The sequence below is a fragment of the Hylaeus volcanicus genome, chromosome 8 (genome assembly GCF_026283585.1).
Source record: "Hylaeus volcanicus isolate JK05 chromosome 8, UHH_iyHylVolc1.0_haploid, whole genome shotgun sequence".
Lineage (NCBI taxonomy): Eukaryota > Metazoa > Arthropoda > Insecta > Hymenoptera > Colletidae > Hylaeus > Hylaeus volcanicus.
This window is the reverse complement of record NC_071983.1, coordinates 8,260,749-8,278,427: the sequence shown is the minus strand read 5'-3', so window position 1 is coordinate 8,278,427 and position 17,679 is coordinate 8,260,749. Positions and strand designations below refer to the sequence as shown.

General features: G+C 41.1%; 1 protein-coding gene across 2 annotated transcripts in view; it reads left to right on the top strand.

Annotated features, from left to right (window-relative positions):
* The window catches only part of LOC128881464 (diacylglycerol O-acyltransferase 1), a 121,211-nt gene that overhangs the window by 67,749 nt on the left and 35,783 nt on the right, over nt 1-17,679 (top strand). For both annotated transcript variants that reach the window (XM_054132513.1, XM_054132514.1), the window contains exon 6: nt 9,664-9,819. In XM_054132513.1, coding sequence (XP_053988488.1) covers nt 9,664-9,819 — 156 coding nt within the window. The remainder of the gene's footprint in view (nt 1-9,663; nt 9,820-17,679) is intronic.

Here is a 17,679-nt window from a genome sequence, read left to right as displayed (position 1 = left end):
TGAGTGAAAAGGTGCGTGTAGAAACTATAAGCAGTGTATTTTATTCTGCTGAAACATACGGTAGAGCAGCACGAAAGAAACAATTCATAAGCCTTGTCCTAACTGACAGTCGTTTGACAGTTGTTTGTATTTACAGTTTATTCATACGACGTTTAGTTTCGGGGATACAAATTGAAAACTTGGAAGACCTTTTTCCTGAAATTGAATTTCTCCAATGAACTTGTAACTTTTCAATTTTTATTTTCGAAACTAAGCGTCGCATGAATGAACTGTAAATAAAAAAAAACATTTCATTTCATCATCCCCTATAAGCTGACTTTGTTTCGAAAATTGATTTAACGAATATAATCATTTCTCTGAGCCCATATTTCAAGGGCGTATATATATATCCTCAAAGAGTCAAGTACTTCGACACTAATATTTAAAAAAATTCAAAGATTGGAGTTAGTCGACTCGGCTTGTAAACGGCTCATTGATCAATTCCATTCAATTACGAATTTCTCCGATCGTTCTCGTTCCCCAGACCGCCGCGCGCCACTCCACGGCTCATCGGAATTCAGCAAATACGTATCGCGGAAATTTTAACGACGATAACGACGAGCCGTCGTCTTACTTACGAATTCTGGCGGTACACTGGCGGCGAATACGTGGAATTGGAAATGCAGTCGTCGTTTCTGATTACGATCGCATTGAGAATGTAACCGCGCCTTGTTGTGTACGAGCATCGCATCACGCGCGCGCGAGCTGTTCTTTTCCAATTCCGTTTCGAATTCCTGTGTTTACACTTCCTCCCAACTTTTCCCATTTTTCTGTTTCACCTTCTTTTTTTTTTTTTCATTCCCTTTGTATTTCGTGCAACATGCTCGATTTGTACGCCGGCGTCACTCATTGTCAGATGTGTCGGCTACACGGAGCGCCGAAGTTGTCACGCCAAACGCAACGTGCACGCGAGGAGAAACAAGATCGTAACCCTGTTCGACGCAGACCCTTAACATTGTTACGCAAATTTGCTGTTAGCTTTAATGTTTTCGATGAAACGATTATGTCGGAATTACGGCGGAGGGGAACGTCTTTTTGGTTTAGAAACTGCATACAATAATTAATCACACAAGGTTAATTTCTACTTGACGAATATTAATTAGTTCCCCTTACGAATATTACTAGAATCCTGCAACAACGGCAAATGTTTAAATCACTAAACTGTAAAAAAAAATACAAAAAGAATCGATTTTTTCAAAATGCTAGACTAGGATATCCCTCTAACACGCAATAGTGCATCACCTCGATTGCAATCAAATATCGTTGATCGAACTGGACACGTTTTGTACCTGTACTAAATTCACTTGTATTTATTTGCCATTCCTAGATGACTGACAGCAACAGCGCGCGGTTGGTCGAACGATCAGAGCGATGTGGTGGTGAACGTGTATGAGTGCGCTTGTGAGTTTCGCGCGGTACAATATTTAGAATGTAAAATTGAGCCTGAAATTTGTATTTTAATTAATGGCACGCCGATGTACCGGTCGTATCAATCTGTTCTATAACCTGCGGTCAGAGATACCTCGGAAATGCATGAGTTTTTTTTTTTAATTTAATGAAAAATAACAATAAAAACGCTCGTAAATCTGGATGTCTGGATTACAGGGGGTAAAAGTAATTAAAAAATACGGAAGCAATTTCGTGCGGCTCCCATGCGAGGGAATTTTGCGGTGAAATGTAACGTCATCCGTATGAAAATATTGCAAATGTTTTCTTGCCAATGTAGCGTTTCCAGGGTCTGGGTAGCGTTGCATTATACTACTGGTGCCGGACTGTGTATACATTCATATACTAGTGCGTTTTTGGATGACGAAGATAGGTATCATTAAGGTTTATAAAATAACTGTGGAGCACAAAGGATGGGTAACCGCTTTTTGCAAAAGTAAAATGATGTTAAAAATCATCGTGTACTGCGCTGCGTTAAAGAGCATTGGGTACCTGGCGTGAAGTGAACCGTGTGTTGGGAGTGATATTAAACAAGAATAACCGAGAGGTTTATTACACATCTCTATTAAATCTTGTTGGCGCCCAAGGCAAAACGCTTTAAATTTGCCTGTTAAGTTAACATTCGAAATAATAACGCAATATTAATATGGCACGTGACGAAACCACAGCGTGTCTTTAGATTAGGGTAAAGGGCCTTAGAACCCCGAAGATTTGCTCAGAATCGCGCCGTGGACAGAACAACCTGAAACTTTTACGCTTGCTCAACTTACGTTTCTCGTAGCGATCCATCAGGACGATTGTCTGGGAGTATGCGAGCTGGTCTCACGGAGGGTACCATTCTCGATGACACGCTTCCTGAGCGAGGTTGAAAGAGTCTCGAGGCTGCGCGCGGAAATGGATCCTGATCAAAATGCATCAGTCTACTTTTTCTGGTATCAGCACGTTCGGAAGGAGGACGAACGAGGAAGAGGTGAAAAGACGGATCGTCGTAGAATCGCCCGTAGTAGGAGTCTTGGATGAGGTGAGAGGACAAAAGAGGGGGCTGAGGAATCGGCGGCGGTGGAAAATGGGATGGCGGAGATCGAGAGTTGCGGTCCTCCGAAGTATACCGCGAGGCGACAATGGGGTCCGAGGTTGAAAACTGGCAATTCCTCAGCTCAGCCAGCCCCCGAAGAAAATGGAGAAACTATTTTCCGTCGTGGAACTTCCGCCATTGTTGCACGGTAGCTGCACAATGCGACCATGGTCGTCGCTTCATCGAGAACACGCCGATCGCGCCGCAACCGAAATCACTGGAATAATTCTATACGTTAACGGGGATTTTTTCCACCTCGCTGTCGGCCACCCCTGAACTCTCCCATCCCTCTGGTTTTCCTTTTGTCGAGGATGAAATATGGCGGTGTCTTAAAAAATTTCGGAAAAATTGTTTCCCGTCGAGCGATATATCTTCACCGATTCATCTCTATCGGGCAGCTGAATCGGGGGCGGGCAATAAAATCATCGATCCACACTCGAACCGGTGAAAGAGCGCGTTTGCATATAAATAGTTTTGCTCTTGTCTTCCGCGGTCGCGGTTTATAACTGTCCATTGTTCGACGGTTGATTGTTCGCGCGGGAAAAGGCTTCGTTTCTGTTCTGTCGAACTATTTAAATTATGAACAGGAATCTTTTAAAATTGGATGCATCGTGTGACCACGTACTTTCTATACAGTTAACTTTGCCAAAATTATCATGAGATATTATATATATATATATATATATATATATATATATCTGTATATAATTTTTACTTAATCCTAGTTAGATTATGACTATTTTGTCCTGGTAATCCTAGTTTATCAACCAAATATAAATCAATGTTATTCATAATGCGTTAATCATTTTTAACATCACTCTGGGAATAATGGCTGCTTAATCGTAGTTATTTGATCTAAACCCTATTCAATAATGTTTGATTTATGAACGAAGAATATACATAATTGACAAAATATGTTCCCGATCGCTAGCTCAGATTATCCACCGTTTCATCGCGTATGTAATCCCATCGCTGGTAAACCTACTACGAACATAATGCTATCGATGAAAAATCCCGACGACAGGGAATCGTTTGACATAAATCTCCCGTGACGGCGCATAGCCTTTCACGCTGGTACGCGTGTGGGTTGTCACAATTTAATCGTGTCGAAATCCCAGATAACAAGACTTGGCAAACGTGACGGAATAAAACCGTGACCCCGAACTTTACTCCAAAAATCATTAACCGAAACTTTTAGTGTCGTTAATCTCTCTCGATACGAATAATTTGTTCGAAATAAACAAAAATTTAAACTGACGTCAATTCGTGACGTTTAACAATTTTAGTTGCGATGTTGCTGTGTTATGCAACATGGGGAAAAAATAGTATTTAGAATTTTGTTTAGTAGTATTCCTACTAAAATCCAAATCGATTGCGTAATGTATGTTTTAAATACAAAAGTGAATAATTTTAATTGATAACGTTTACTTTGTTGTGTTATTTAAACTTTGTTTATGATACAGGATGAAGTAATCGAGGTACGTGTCATATTTAAAACCGTAAGTCTATAGTTAACAAAAGTATAAAGTTGATTTAGTTAATTCAATATGTTGCTTATGATAAACTGTAAATATAAAAAAGTTTCGTTTTGCCACTCTCTATAAGCTAATATTTTTTTTAAATCCACACCTCCACGCCTCTTAGAATTTCCAACAAAAATCGTCCAGCAGTCAAAGGGTTAATGGTACTCACTGTAAATGACAAAAAAAAAAAGTATTTAGAACTGCGTTGAACGTGAAAAATGGCACATATTTAAAATTGCGTAACCAGGAGGCGCGACGAGCGTTCTCTACTTATTAGTCTTCCTAGAGTTAAGACGTCGAGGAACGCCGAAGAATGATGACGTCGATTACCGATATCTCCATCGGCGTAACCCTCTTTGTGTCTATTTCGTGTTTACCGTGATATCGATCTCTCGCGATTCTCGTGATCGTGGCAAAATCGGATAAGAAAGACACACACGTACATGCGCGCACACACGGTCTGTTTGATGTCGCGTTGTGCACCCCTCAGCAAGATAGATTCATTTTCAACGTGCAGCATGCCAAACTATAGGTAAATGTGTACCACGCGTCACGGCATTTGGCAATTATCTTGCGCTGTACAGGTATACTACCTAGGTACATTATGCCACGAGTTTGCTCGTGCGAACTCTCGTGCCTGCGATAATCTAGGAGCTGTATAAGCGACAAACAGGGACGCAGATGTACTTCCTGCAGTTCGAGATAGTAACCACGCGAACGGAGCCCGCGTGTTCTTTTCAAGCTTTTTCCCCGATTTTCTTTTTATCCGTGTTTAGAGGTTACTAGTTACGACGTGCAGTGGTCCGGATTAACGAAAACCTCGACAAAATTAGAAAGAGTTTTTGGATTTGCACGAAACGTGGTATTCATGAGTTATTTGGACCACAAATTTCGAATTCGATATCAGAATTATAAAATCCAATATGACGGATCCAATATTACTGACGTGTATACTAAAACTTCATTAAATTTGCACGAATGCTATTATACAAGTAATTGGAACACTTTTCTCCTATATTTCTATTAAAGTTGACGTAACGTTCTATCGTATCTAATGATATGCTTATCTCACAAATTCAGTATCGCGGGACAAAATCTTTTCATATTAATTTTTTACCTTGAAAGGTTCACTTTAAAGTTTGATAGATCTATTCTGATAAAGCGAGACGACCATACTACAATAATTTCCTCGTTTGATTTACAACTGACCCCGATCACGGTTAATCTGTTCACCTGCGTATGGGGAAGATTAATCTTTCGTAAGCGTGTCAGTGAGAATCACGCGGGAAATTAATATTTATCGCGCTGATGTGTTTTTAATGAAAGCAGACACAGCAGCCGACAAATGTCCTCGAATCGTGAACCAGTTGGACGCTAAATTTACTGAATATCGGCATGGCAGGTGTCCAGGTGTGCACGAAGATCAGAATCGAGAATTTCAATTTAACATCATTTAACGCCTTAACTGCCTGGCGACAATCGTACATGTCTTGCGAAGCTAAATATAGGGTAATTTATGATTTATGGCTTTTCTCTTTATTATATCAAATGTTTGCGTTGCTTGGTATGAGTGTACAGAGTTTAGACATGTTTTATATAAACTATAAATAAATTGTTATAAATTTGTACATATCCTATGAATTGATTACAAAGTTATTAATTCGTAGAAATCCTTTGTATGTTTATCAACTTCGTGTCTATTATCACGTTTGAGAATTTTTTCATAAAAATTTTATAACTATATGAAGGATTTTATGTGTTTAATAAAAACAATACTTTATGTTTGTGCAACCTGTAAAGACGTACGCATCATCCATCTATTATCACTTCACTTCCGCCTAATTCGTTGATCCCGTATCCTACATACATATTTTACACATCTGTGTCATCCGAACTTAAAGTGTAAATATGTATAAACAAAGGACCTAAAATGATTAAGTTTCTGTGTACGAGACATTCTGCAACATATACTACAAAATGATCTCTGCTTATATACGAACAAAGCTGCACACGACAGTTAGAGTGTCAAGACGCAACTTGTTCGATATCGTAAACGAGCCACACAAGACTCGTTCTCTCGTCAAAGGAGTCGCGTTCCGAGCAACTCCCGCGTGGAGGGCTATTTAAACGCGTGGTTTCCTCGGGACGCTAAGAGCCTTCCTAATTAGCACCTCGTTGAGATTTTCGAGCACGCGTCGCAGAGAAAATATTTCTGCTACTGAGGACCTGAAGGAACGGGATGCAAAAGGAGCTGTCGACGATAATTGGTATCCGGTTCTGTGTCGCAGACGATGTCCCCTCTGGGCACAATGTTTCGATTACCTAGACGAAGTTATTTCTTTATTTCTATTCAAGTCCAATCTGCTTCAGAAAAATTAATTGCTTATTAATCGTTACTTATTTATTCCGTAACAAATCTTGTTCGAACATCTATTAACATCTATCATGTTGATAATGGTGTCAAGTGTTTCACGGTCCTTGAACTCTTTCAATTGTCTAAGTAAAATTGTAATTCGTATTAAACGAATAACGGGCCCCGTTCATTCGTTATTCGAAATGTGCAATATAAACAAGAATTAGGTCTGTGGCTGTTCTAGAGGCTTGAAACAGCAACAGCGACCTAAGGGGACCGGTCGGATCCACGCATTCGCGCATATTACGTGGAAATATCGTGGCCCTTTCGTGGGGTCGCTTGTACATCGTAGCTATTAACGAACGATAATATCGGCCGGTCATATCCGCTACAAGCTTTCTCGCTTTACCATTATCGCGGCATCATCTGCGGGTTGGCAAACAACCGCGGGACCAAATTCGATGCATTAATTATATTCTTTCGAATAATTTAAACGGAGGATCGTTAAAGCGACGCTGATATATTTTATGAATGCTCGGCTGACCGCGAGGGGGTTGAAACGAAATTTATGTTTGCAATGATGTCGTGACCCGGAGAAAGTTGATTAGCGTCGCAACGCAAATTAAGCGTGCGGGGGTTACGAACGCCTCGGTAACTCCGGAACTGATATATCGCTAACAGTATCGTAAACTGGTATTTCCCCCTTTTTTTTTGTTACAGATGTATAGGGTTGTCTACGGAACTGGAACAAGTCGTTTCTTTTGTCTGATTGCTATTATAAAATAATGGAGACGATTACGTTGCAATGGTTTATGTCGCATCACTTAGATATTTATCATTATAAAGTTTTATTCTCCTCAACGTCTATTTGTAATTTTTTTGTTTACTTGTACAAACGACAAACAAAAATGATGTCCTGTATAAAGTGTTACAGGATGTTTGGGTAGAAAGTAACGAAGTTAGTGACTTTATTGCCTTTATTTTATTACAATTAAATGACATAGGGGATGTTTTAGTGTCCAATAAAATTTTGTAGGGTTACGGTTAGGAAGGAAGAAGAGGGAAATAAAGGTTCAAGTAAATGCTATTCAGTTTAATATGATCTATCCAAACAACAACAAATTAGCAGAACCTTCACATGCTATCCCTATCGTGGCTAGATCTTATTTCATGAGCATTCATTTTTGGGTTACACGTGTCAAGATCCATTTCCAAATTACGATGACACACGCGATCTGGTGTTGCAATCACGCGGAAACTATGATAGAAGCTTGTCGAGAGAGAGAGAGAGAGAAGGAATGCGTTTAGCGCCCCAAACTCCCCACAAATGGCAAGAATTAATGGACTCGTATGCACAACATTCTGCAACAGTACACAACGCTTTCGTACGCTACATCGTACAACACTGTAGTTGATTGTAATAACGCTGAGCATCCTGCAATCTCGTTATGAAACAACGTAGTATGCTTTAGTGATGAAATTGAAAATTGAAATAGATCAGTTGCATAAAGGATGTTTCAATCAAGTGAAATGTAATTATTTCGTCATATTGTACTCCACTTCTATCGTTAGTCGGCTTTGTTTTAAAACAAATTAAATTTGATACACATATTGGTTTTCGAGAATACGTAGCCAGATAGCCTATACTTGAAGTAGCAACTTTATCGTTCTTTGTCACGTGGTTTATTATACAGAGTGGGACAATAACTTTCTCTACTTTGAATATCTTCATTATTTACCAGTTACAGTAACTTCCACGTATAACACTTAATTTTAAAATATTGTTAACAACACTGATATATTCAAGGGTAACCCCCTCGCCCCGTGCGTATCCATATACATAGAACGTAGCTAATTTTAGTAATAGAAGTAGCATTCACCTATTTTTACGGTAATAACAACATTCCTACTTCATGTATCATTAATCTTATATAAAAAATATAAAACACTTTAGCGAATCGAACCGCGTATTGTACACGGAGGCCAACAAGACGGCAATTTTCTCGACCCTTCGAGGGTATGTCACCCTTAACGCGCGGAATCTCGGCACGCTGGGATCAGGATAACCGATAGCTGGCACGATTTAATTAAGATTAGAGCAATCCGAGGCAAAGAAGTCGGCCAGGTTTGATGGAAATATCGGAAAATATGAGGATTATGTCAGCCACGGCTTCGTCACCGTCTATGTATTCCGCCCCATTAGCTGGCAGTCGTTACGGACATCGCACAATACTAACTGGCGTTCTTAAGATCGCGATGCAAATACCGCGGTGATAATTAAACACAGCCAGGCTGATGAAACGTAGCCAGGAAAAGAAACGTGTTTCCCGGGAATGTTCCGGTCAACGAAGGGAAACAGCGCGGGTAGCACTTTGAACCTTTAATCATCGCGAGCCCGCTTCCAGGGAACGGAGAGCCGCGAGCGGTTGCGAAAAAGATAAATTCACTGCTCTGGGATGAAACTGGCAGCCCACGCGAATACGTAATATCATGTTTTATAAACCCTTTAATTGCCACGTTCGGACACGTACATCCGGCGTAACGTGGCGTCTGTTTTATTTATGCATACGTATTCGCTGTCACGTCCCCAGGGGCGTGCGAAATTGCGATGATTAAAATGTACTTGCTCGGCGCCACCGTTTCGCGTTCTCTTTTCCGTCGTTAGTTCTTTCTTCCGTGTTTTATTAATCTAGAAGGAGGGCACTGCACGCGCTGCGGCAACGAATAGAAGGCTTTCGGTATTTGTTTAATTAAATTCTCTTGAAATGAAGAAGGATACTCAAAAATTGGCATTTTTGAACCTGCTCGGACGAATGAAATGTTTGTGCTGGACAGTTCACAGTGTCACCCAAAGAGCAAAAGAAAATTCCACAGAATCTTACCAGATGGTTCTGAAAGAAAAAAAAAAAAAAGAAAGGAAACGGAAAGAACACATCTCTGAAACAAAAACAACTAAAACCAACTCTAAATCTATATATAAATTATAAAATACATAAATGTATATATTCTTTAGTATTCATCCTATGCTCTTTCTTCCTCTCACATTCACTCTTTCCGTCCCTCATTCTATTAAGAAATATACAAAGCAGGCATCTCTTGACGAGATTATCGCAAACCTGCACTTTGGCTTTGTATCTTGACGAGGAGGATGCAGACGTTACCTTCGAAGACAGTCTGCCACAATAGTTTACAACGTCATACATATAATTAATTCTCTGTTGTTCCAGTTGGTGCCATGTACGTGTGCATGCTATATGCTATCCTGTTCCTGAAGCTCTGGTCGTACGTGCAGGTGAACATGTGGTGTCGGCTGTGCAGCCGAATAAAGTCATCGAGCCAAAGCAGAATGCGACGGCAATCTTTGTCGTACAACAATCTCCAATGTAAGTAGACGATACACGTGCAACGTTGCATTTATTGTTGCATTTATTTTTACTTGTACTTGAAATATTTTGTAATGATCGAAGAAAAAGTCTACTCTTTTGGGAGCATTTTCTCAAACTATAAAATATATTTCTTACATAAAAACATAACATTAAAGCACATTATTGTGTAAACATATATCTAAAGTTCACAACAGAATTAATAAATCTTCGAAAATTAATTCCGACTAGTACGACAACCGCTACTGTATGCTAATTTCTTTGAAACGAATTCCTAACATATTTTTCTCGGAAAAATTCGACTGTCTACCCCCTTAATTGATTTATTCCTAATTCAATAACCATTTTCGCTATTGAATGTACACAAGATCAGCTTGCTAAAAATATTTCCATGAAGGCCCCGTGTATTTTAGTCCGGAGTGGCTGGACTAAGAGGACATTTCGCACCAGTTTATCGTCGTATAATAACGCACGGTGAACGCATCCGTTTCGATCGACGACATCGATTTATCGTTGCGAATGCACGGGAAAACGTTATTTTCCATTGCATGTAACGAGCGCCCGAGTATTTTCGATACACGTATTACGCATTCCCTTTACATCGTTCTGTGCTTTAACGCAGCGTCCTCTAATTTAGCACGAATCCTGAAAAACGTCACCCAGGGACGACTACGCGTTATTTCCGTTGCGTTCGTTTCTATGATGTCGCTTCGCGCGGGATGGGTTTTGCGAATATTTTCGGCGAACAATCGTTATCCGTTCACCGCATTTAACAATGAAATAATGCTGCGTTTCCAGCTGTAGAAAATTGATAGAAATCTCCCATTAGAAGATTATTATCATTGGATTATATTCATTGGAGAATAAAAATGTCGTGGTGTATTATTTTTACTCTGCGACTTGAGAAGAGACTTATGATCGTCGCGATAACTTGCAGATGCTTGCAAATACTTAAATATAAGTAGTTAATCTAACGAACAAAGTGATCAGTATTTTAGTTTATTGGGAACCCTTTATCCAGATACTTAAAGCATATATATTAGAACAAAAAAATCTCAATAGTATCAATAGTTTCAATAGTATCGTCGAAATAAATTCTAGGTATTGGTATTTTTTCCAGCTCGAGAGGTGGCGTTCTTCTTTAACTTTGTGCGTTCCTATGTCGAGTGCTGCTCAACAAAAGTGTACCGAAATCAGAAAATTTCCAAAGGGTTAAGATGGTAGAGTATTTATGGTGTTATGGTCGGAGGAAAGTCGTATTCCCTGATTGATCTTTCCTCAAGTGGCTCGTGCAGCCCTCGAGGCTCCTTTAAAGCGGCTCGAAGGAACCAGGAGTGTTATGTAACAGATTTCCACTGCACGAAAGAGGGCCATAACGCGTCAGAATGATACATGCGGTCCTCACGACGCTACATGTTTCTAGACGGTAGTGTGTGGGAGTGACTGGGAGCAGACTGGGAAAGTTTAATATTCAATGCGGTGAGTTTATTGGGGAAAGGTCGCTCGTATAATTTGACTTCGCCAGGTCTGAATAATCGATACACGGACATCCCCGCGTGCCCAATATCCGGAAATAGAGGCGAGGCTGATCGGGAGTTTAAATTGGGTGGAAATTATTCGCCTCTTCTGTTGCAGCTACGTTGCGCGCGACAGGGGTAGGTGGGTGGGAGAGGGTTAGCACACGCGTCGCGGCCAGCCGCGACACTGTGTATGCACCTTCAGGAGCGAACAAATACCTCGGACACAGGCAAGTGGATTACCGGCTCAAAGGACGTGTGTACATTGCGAGCAGGTACACGCGTGTCAGAGGCTGCCGTGCGTGACGAATATTTACGGTTTGTCTTCTTGTCCTGCTGAATAAATTTATTAAACATCCCGTGCCTCGAGGCGAATCGATATGGATCTCGGTACTTGGAAATTGCTTTTATACGTACGTGTCATACTTGTTTAGGTAATTGTAAACATGCGTGTACACCTTTGATAACGAAGGGCGTATATATACACCCTCGAGAATTTTTAAAAAATATCAGCTTATATGGGATGATGGAACGAAACTTTTTTATATTTACAGTTTATTCATAGGATGCGTAGTTTCGAAAATAAGAATTGGAAAGTTGGGAGTTCGTTGGAAAAATTGAATTTCAGGAAAAAGGTCTCCCGAGTTTTCAATATTTATCTCTGAGACTAAACGGTAAATTTCCAACACTGCAAATGTAACGACATAAAAATGTCCGAAACACTTGAAACATTTCCCAAGCGTTAGAACGTTACATAAGCGGCCGTAGAATAGTAAACTCGCGTTCCGTACAGCGTGGGCGCTTTTAGTTTGAAACTCGACGTAGTCAAAGGGTTTAAATATAAGCTTTGAGAGCGTATGCAAAATTAATCGCATACAACGAGCCAATTAAGTTACATTTAGACCAAACTGTCAGAAACAGTTATTGAATATCTAGATGGGTTCAACAAAGTCAATAATCGATTTCCAAACCTCTAAAGTAGACTTTCCCAAACTGTGATCCCTGGCTCGTCAGGGTGGACTGCTTGAAATTCTCGGCTATTGAACGATGTCTTCTGATTTTCTCGAAAATTTGCAGTCTTTTCTCTCTTTATTTGATTTTTAAGATGCCAATTAGTCAGATTATATGTAATTTTTATATCGATAAAAAGGCTTGCAAGTGTAAAGTGCAAAGATCAACACTTTGCAGTCTTAAAAGCAAGCATTGATTTATTTGAAACGTTTCGACATTAACTTAAACATTTCTAAATATGATTCACTTCGCCAACAAAATATGGACATATCTCAAGGTATTCTATGGAAACTCAAAGGTTTGGGGACAGTCTGTATGCAGACGCGCGTATGGAGTCGCGCAGCTACCATCGCTGTTTGCAAATTCGGCTCGAGTCCATTTCGTCGTATCAGTGGCGGCCCCCTTCCATCGTTTCCTCAGTTCTTGTTCACGGCCGTGGCTCGTTAATCAATGCCAAGATAATACGGGAGGAAGACATAATGGGGTATGCATGCGAATGGTGCATCGCGAAGCTGATACCTTTCCCGGAAGTCCGTGGAGCAGATGTTGAGGGATGGTCGAACCGTAAGTATCGCGAGGAGGGATAATGTAGTCATTCGTACGTTCGAGATCCTTCTCATTGACCGAAACGTGCCATGATGTTCCACCGTTGAATATACAATTTGTTCTTAAATCAGAGGTAAGACGAAGACACCGAACCTGACGTCAGTTGCGCGTGGAATAACTAAATGATGATTGCTAATTTGCGGTGTGCCGGGTGAAAATTAAATGTGGTTGTCCTTAAGCTATATAACACACACATTCCCATAGATTTACCCATAGTTTCATTTGCCATCATTGTATAAACATTCACAGTCTAATAATTAATGTACACTACAGACCATTAATTTCAATACACCACTACGCCTGTAATTATTCCGAAGAAAGACGAACGTAATTAATCCTTGGACATACAAATAAAACGGAACTTGATGCGTCCAAAACGTAGTACAGTCAAGTAGGGTATAGTTCAAACTGTCCTATGTTAAATTAATACATGAAATAGTATTTCAAATCTATTACTCCAGCCAACAACTTATTCGTCTAAAACCTTTTAGCAAAACCCGAAGCATTACTCTAATAAATGCCCAATTTGACATAGAATGACCGCACGGCGCATAAGGTCGTTAAGTAAAATGAAATAAAAAAAGAAATGAAAAAAATGAAAAAAAAAATGAAATAAAATAAAATAAATAAATTCCGTGCTCTCGAGCGATCCGTTCCGTCGCTCTCCGATCGCGCGGCAACACCGTGACGGAGTATAATAAAAAGCGCCACGGGGTAATACGATTATCGAAATTCGATGGGACGCTTCGGTTGCCCGCGCGGGGATGCACGCGCTCGCGATCGATCTCGTTTGATCGATTCGGTCGATCGACGAGCGGCACGCTCGCTAGTCGTTTCCCTAGCCGAAGCCACGAGCGCGTGTAATCCTCTCCATTCCGTTATGCTGTGTAATTTTCGTCCTCCTCCTCCCCTCCCTTCACCCAGCTCCTTCAGCGACCGCCGGAGTACATCGTATTATTGCGTTTCTTACGACGATGTTGACTTCTATCGATACTCTTTTCGCTGCTATGTTTCGAGACTGATGTGTCGTGTGCGCCTAAATTCGGATAATAATTGCGTAGGACAAAAGCTGGACAACTTACTATGAGCACGACACTGGCAGTAGTATGCCCCGTAGAACTTCCAGCAAAAATCGTCTCGCGGCCAAAGGGTTAATTAAATTGGCAGAAATAAACAAATTTACATAGAGTGCTATTTTGTCGTTGTCTTATGAAATATAGCAGGACACTAATTTCTTTCGATCAGCGTCCTTGGTGCCCGTTAGTCCTAGAGTCAGAAGCGCGTGTAATCATCCTCATACTTTTCTTTCTTTCTTTATTCAGTGATTACCTATTGGAATAATTGTAACCCATACTTTTATGCCATATAATTTTCACCAGCCTCGTTTTGGTACCACGGAAGCACGCCGAATTATTGTTAACGTTGACTTCTCTCGGCACGAAGGTAGCGCATACGCTATCTGCTGTGAGCGTTCCCTTTCCGTGGAAGCTTTTTGTCCTTTCCGTGTCGGGACCGCGCGATCGATCCACGGGTAAATCGAGTTCGACGACCGGAGTATTTCGCGTAACTTTCAATAAGCAATCTCCTTTAATGTCTCTCTTAGCCCGCGTAAAGGAAGAAAGTCCCTTCGGCCGCGGGGCAAGCACGAACCAACCGATCGACTCGAGAACGAGCGCTTGGGCAAAAGTAAAGCTGGAACGGGCCAGCTATTGGGCAGACGTGACGCGCGCGGTTATGGTTCTCGCGTGCCACCATCCCGTTCGAGTCAATAACGTTCCTTGCGAGAACGTTTTACAGTTTCACCAGGTGATACTCTTCCGTTGCTTTTATCGAAGTTCGACTGTCGCGTGCGCGCCGATTCCCGAAAGATGCTCGCGTTTCGAGCATTGCAAGATCTGGATGTCGTTATCGTGGATACGGATCTTTGAAATTTTGTCAGATTCAACCCTTTGAGTTAGATCTTTTCAATCGAAATCAAAATGTAATTTAAAAACTTGCTGAAAATTATTTGTCCTACGTACAAACAAACAAAGAAGCAAACCGTCTCTTTATAATATTAGTATAGATATAGATTGTGAAGTTTGCTCGTCAAACATTATGTTTTGACCAAACGCTTTCGATTTCGGTACGTCTCACGAAGGTTCCAATTTCGTCACTCGGCGGCCGAAATTACTGTACCGAAAATTTATCATACATATGCGAACTCGTAAACCTGTCGCGTTGTTAATATTCGTATTTGCCTAGCTCGGCTCGCAGTCGCCCTGACATTCCTCAAAATCCCCATCGTTTACGGTTTCAAATATTAGTACGATGTTAAATGCGGTGTCATATATCATGCCCGCGTAGAGAAAGAGAGAGAGGGAGAAAGATGGAGGGTCTAATGCTACTGTCGGACGAATTTCCCATCTAATTTATTACTCCGTTGACGTCCAACCTTTCATGCTCCAAGTTCGCGGAAGCACCAACGCGTCTGAAATCTTCTTACGTGACGGTATCACGAGCACCGCAGCTCTGCCAGAGAGTAGGAACCCGACAAGTTCGCACCCCTCTACCTCGCTCATCCTTTCGCTCGGAAGATAGTTTCGAGATGGATACGACGGGATCGGGAGGCTTTGGTTCGTGGGAGTAATTTATATTTTTTCAATCTCGTCGGTGGTTTCTGCGAAGAGGTCTCATTTCGAGTAGTCATTTCGCCTTTGTGCCATGAAACGCTTGTACACAGGGGAAATTAGATAGAGAAACTGTTGCATATTTGAGGGACAGTTGGGCAAATATTTAACATTTATTTAATTAGAACCACTCAACCCTTTGTCTGGAGTTTACCAGTAACTTGAGACACTTTGTCACGTATTTGGTGTATTCCTTCCAGGTAACTTAAAGTAATTTTACATCAACAATTTATGTATATTTACGTGTCAAATGAGACAATTTTTTAAATAATAATATTACTTTAGTTTTTATTTTTTTATTTTTAAAAGTGAACCAAGTGGTCCATTCAGACAATCCAACCCAACGAAGACGACTGCAACTTTGGAACACGATCAAATTAATCCCTTCCTTTTTAATTGCTACGTGTTCTCGAATGACAACTGAAGTTGCACCCACACGTGATGATTCACACAAAGGAAGATGATTCCTCGAAGAACGACGAAAGCTAGGTGGGCAAAGATGCAGCGAGTGGATCGCAAAGCGAATGGGAAATCTCACAAATTAAGCTTGAGCTGTACAAGAGGACGAAGCTTTCCGATAGGATTGGCTGCAATCTTCGACAAGGCAATCCGGGAGACTCGTAAATTTCCTGAAACAGCGCGAACCGAGCCTAACAGACCCCGAACTGTCTCGATACCAGTTGGCCACAATTTCCCGGCGACATGGAGATCTAATTCTAGCAATTTATTTGCCCGATAAACTGAAGGTGTTTTCATCGGATCCTCGAAACGTCGGCGATCCATTAGCCGCGGACGGTTTTCAATCCTAGTCGTACCGTCATTCGTAGAACATTTTCTCGCTAAATTCTAAACTAGTTTAAAGTAATGGTCTGGTTTAAACGGTTCAAAAATCCGATTTTTAACCAATTTTATTTTTAGTGATCCATTTAAAGTAATCATTGAGTTGTCTATAAAGTCCACATCGATTTTTTGTAAGTGATACAGGTCTGAATATATCGGAATAGTTGAAAACAAATAACATGTATACATCCCTTAAAAGGTGGAAAGGTTGTGAAACAAAATGGTTGGTAGTGTTTATGTACACCTGAGTTGGTAGTTGGGTATTATTTAGGCATGTGCATGTGCCTCCCTCTTTCTCTCTCGTAATCTTCCATATTTTTCGAGATACTCGGCTGGAAGTTTTCATATGAACACCCTGCAGATAGCTACGTAAAAATTTTAGGCAGTGTAATGCACTATCGATCGTCGAGCTACAACTTGCTCTCTGGTAATACGCCGCGATCGAGGATCAGGTATTAAAAATTCCTTTCTCATTTTCCCGCACTTCACACAGTCGTTATCCTAGCGGATTCCTGGGTGATCTCGCGGTTTCTCGCGTATCCTAATCATAGCGATACGGCGCATTAACTGCATGCGACGGCGACGAAACTGGGAATTCCGTGCTTGGTATTGACTACGGTCGATGAAAAGACCCCCTCGGAGAGAATAAATGATGCAGTGAAACGAAAAGAAAGAACAGCGACGGGAGACGAGCCGACGTACGAAAAAGGGGCAGCAGGAATTTAATTTGTACAAATTCTTCGGCACTTATTACGTGGATCGTCGCCTGGCGTCGCTGGAACGTCCATCGTTCCGACGATGGACCGCGAGCGGAACGTCGATTTCTGGCTTTCGAAAACAGCATCGGAGAACCAACGTTCAATGTCGCGAGTCAAGCGGATCGGCCTGTTTTCCAGACGTTCGCTAACAGCCGGCGCAACTGAGCTTATTTGAATTCCAGATTGGATTATCCGTCGGATTTGGATAAATGAGGGGATCCTATCAGTTACCTATTCATGCTGGCACGGGGATTAGACACAGAGACGAGAGAATCGGTTCTCATCCGAGCCGAATAACCAACGAAAACCCGTCATGATCCGCCGAAACTAACAACGGTGGACGAGGGTGGAGAAAAAGTATCGGAAATGAGAAAACAAGATGAACTACAACGAGTAACTTTAACACTAGGTTTACGAACAGCCGTGAAGCGACTGTTTAGGGTAGAATTTAGTAAAGTC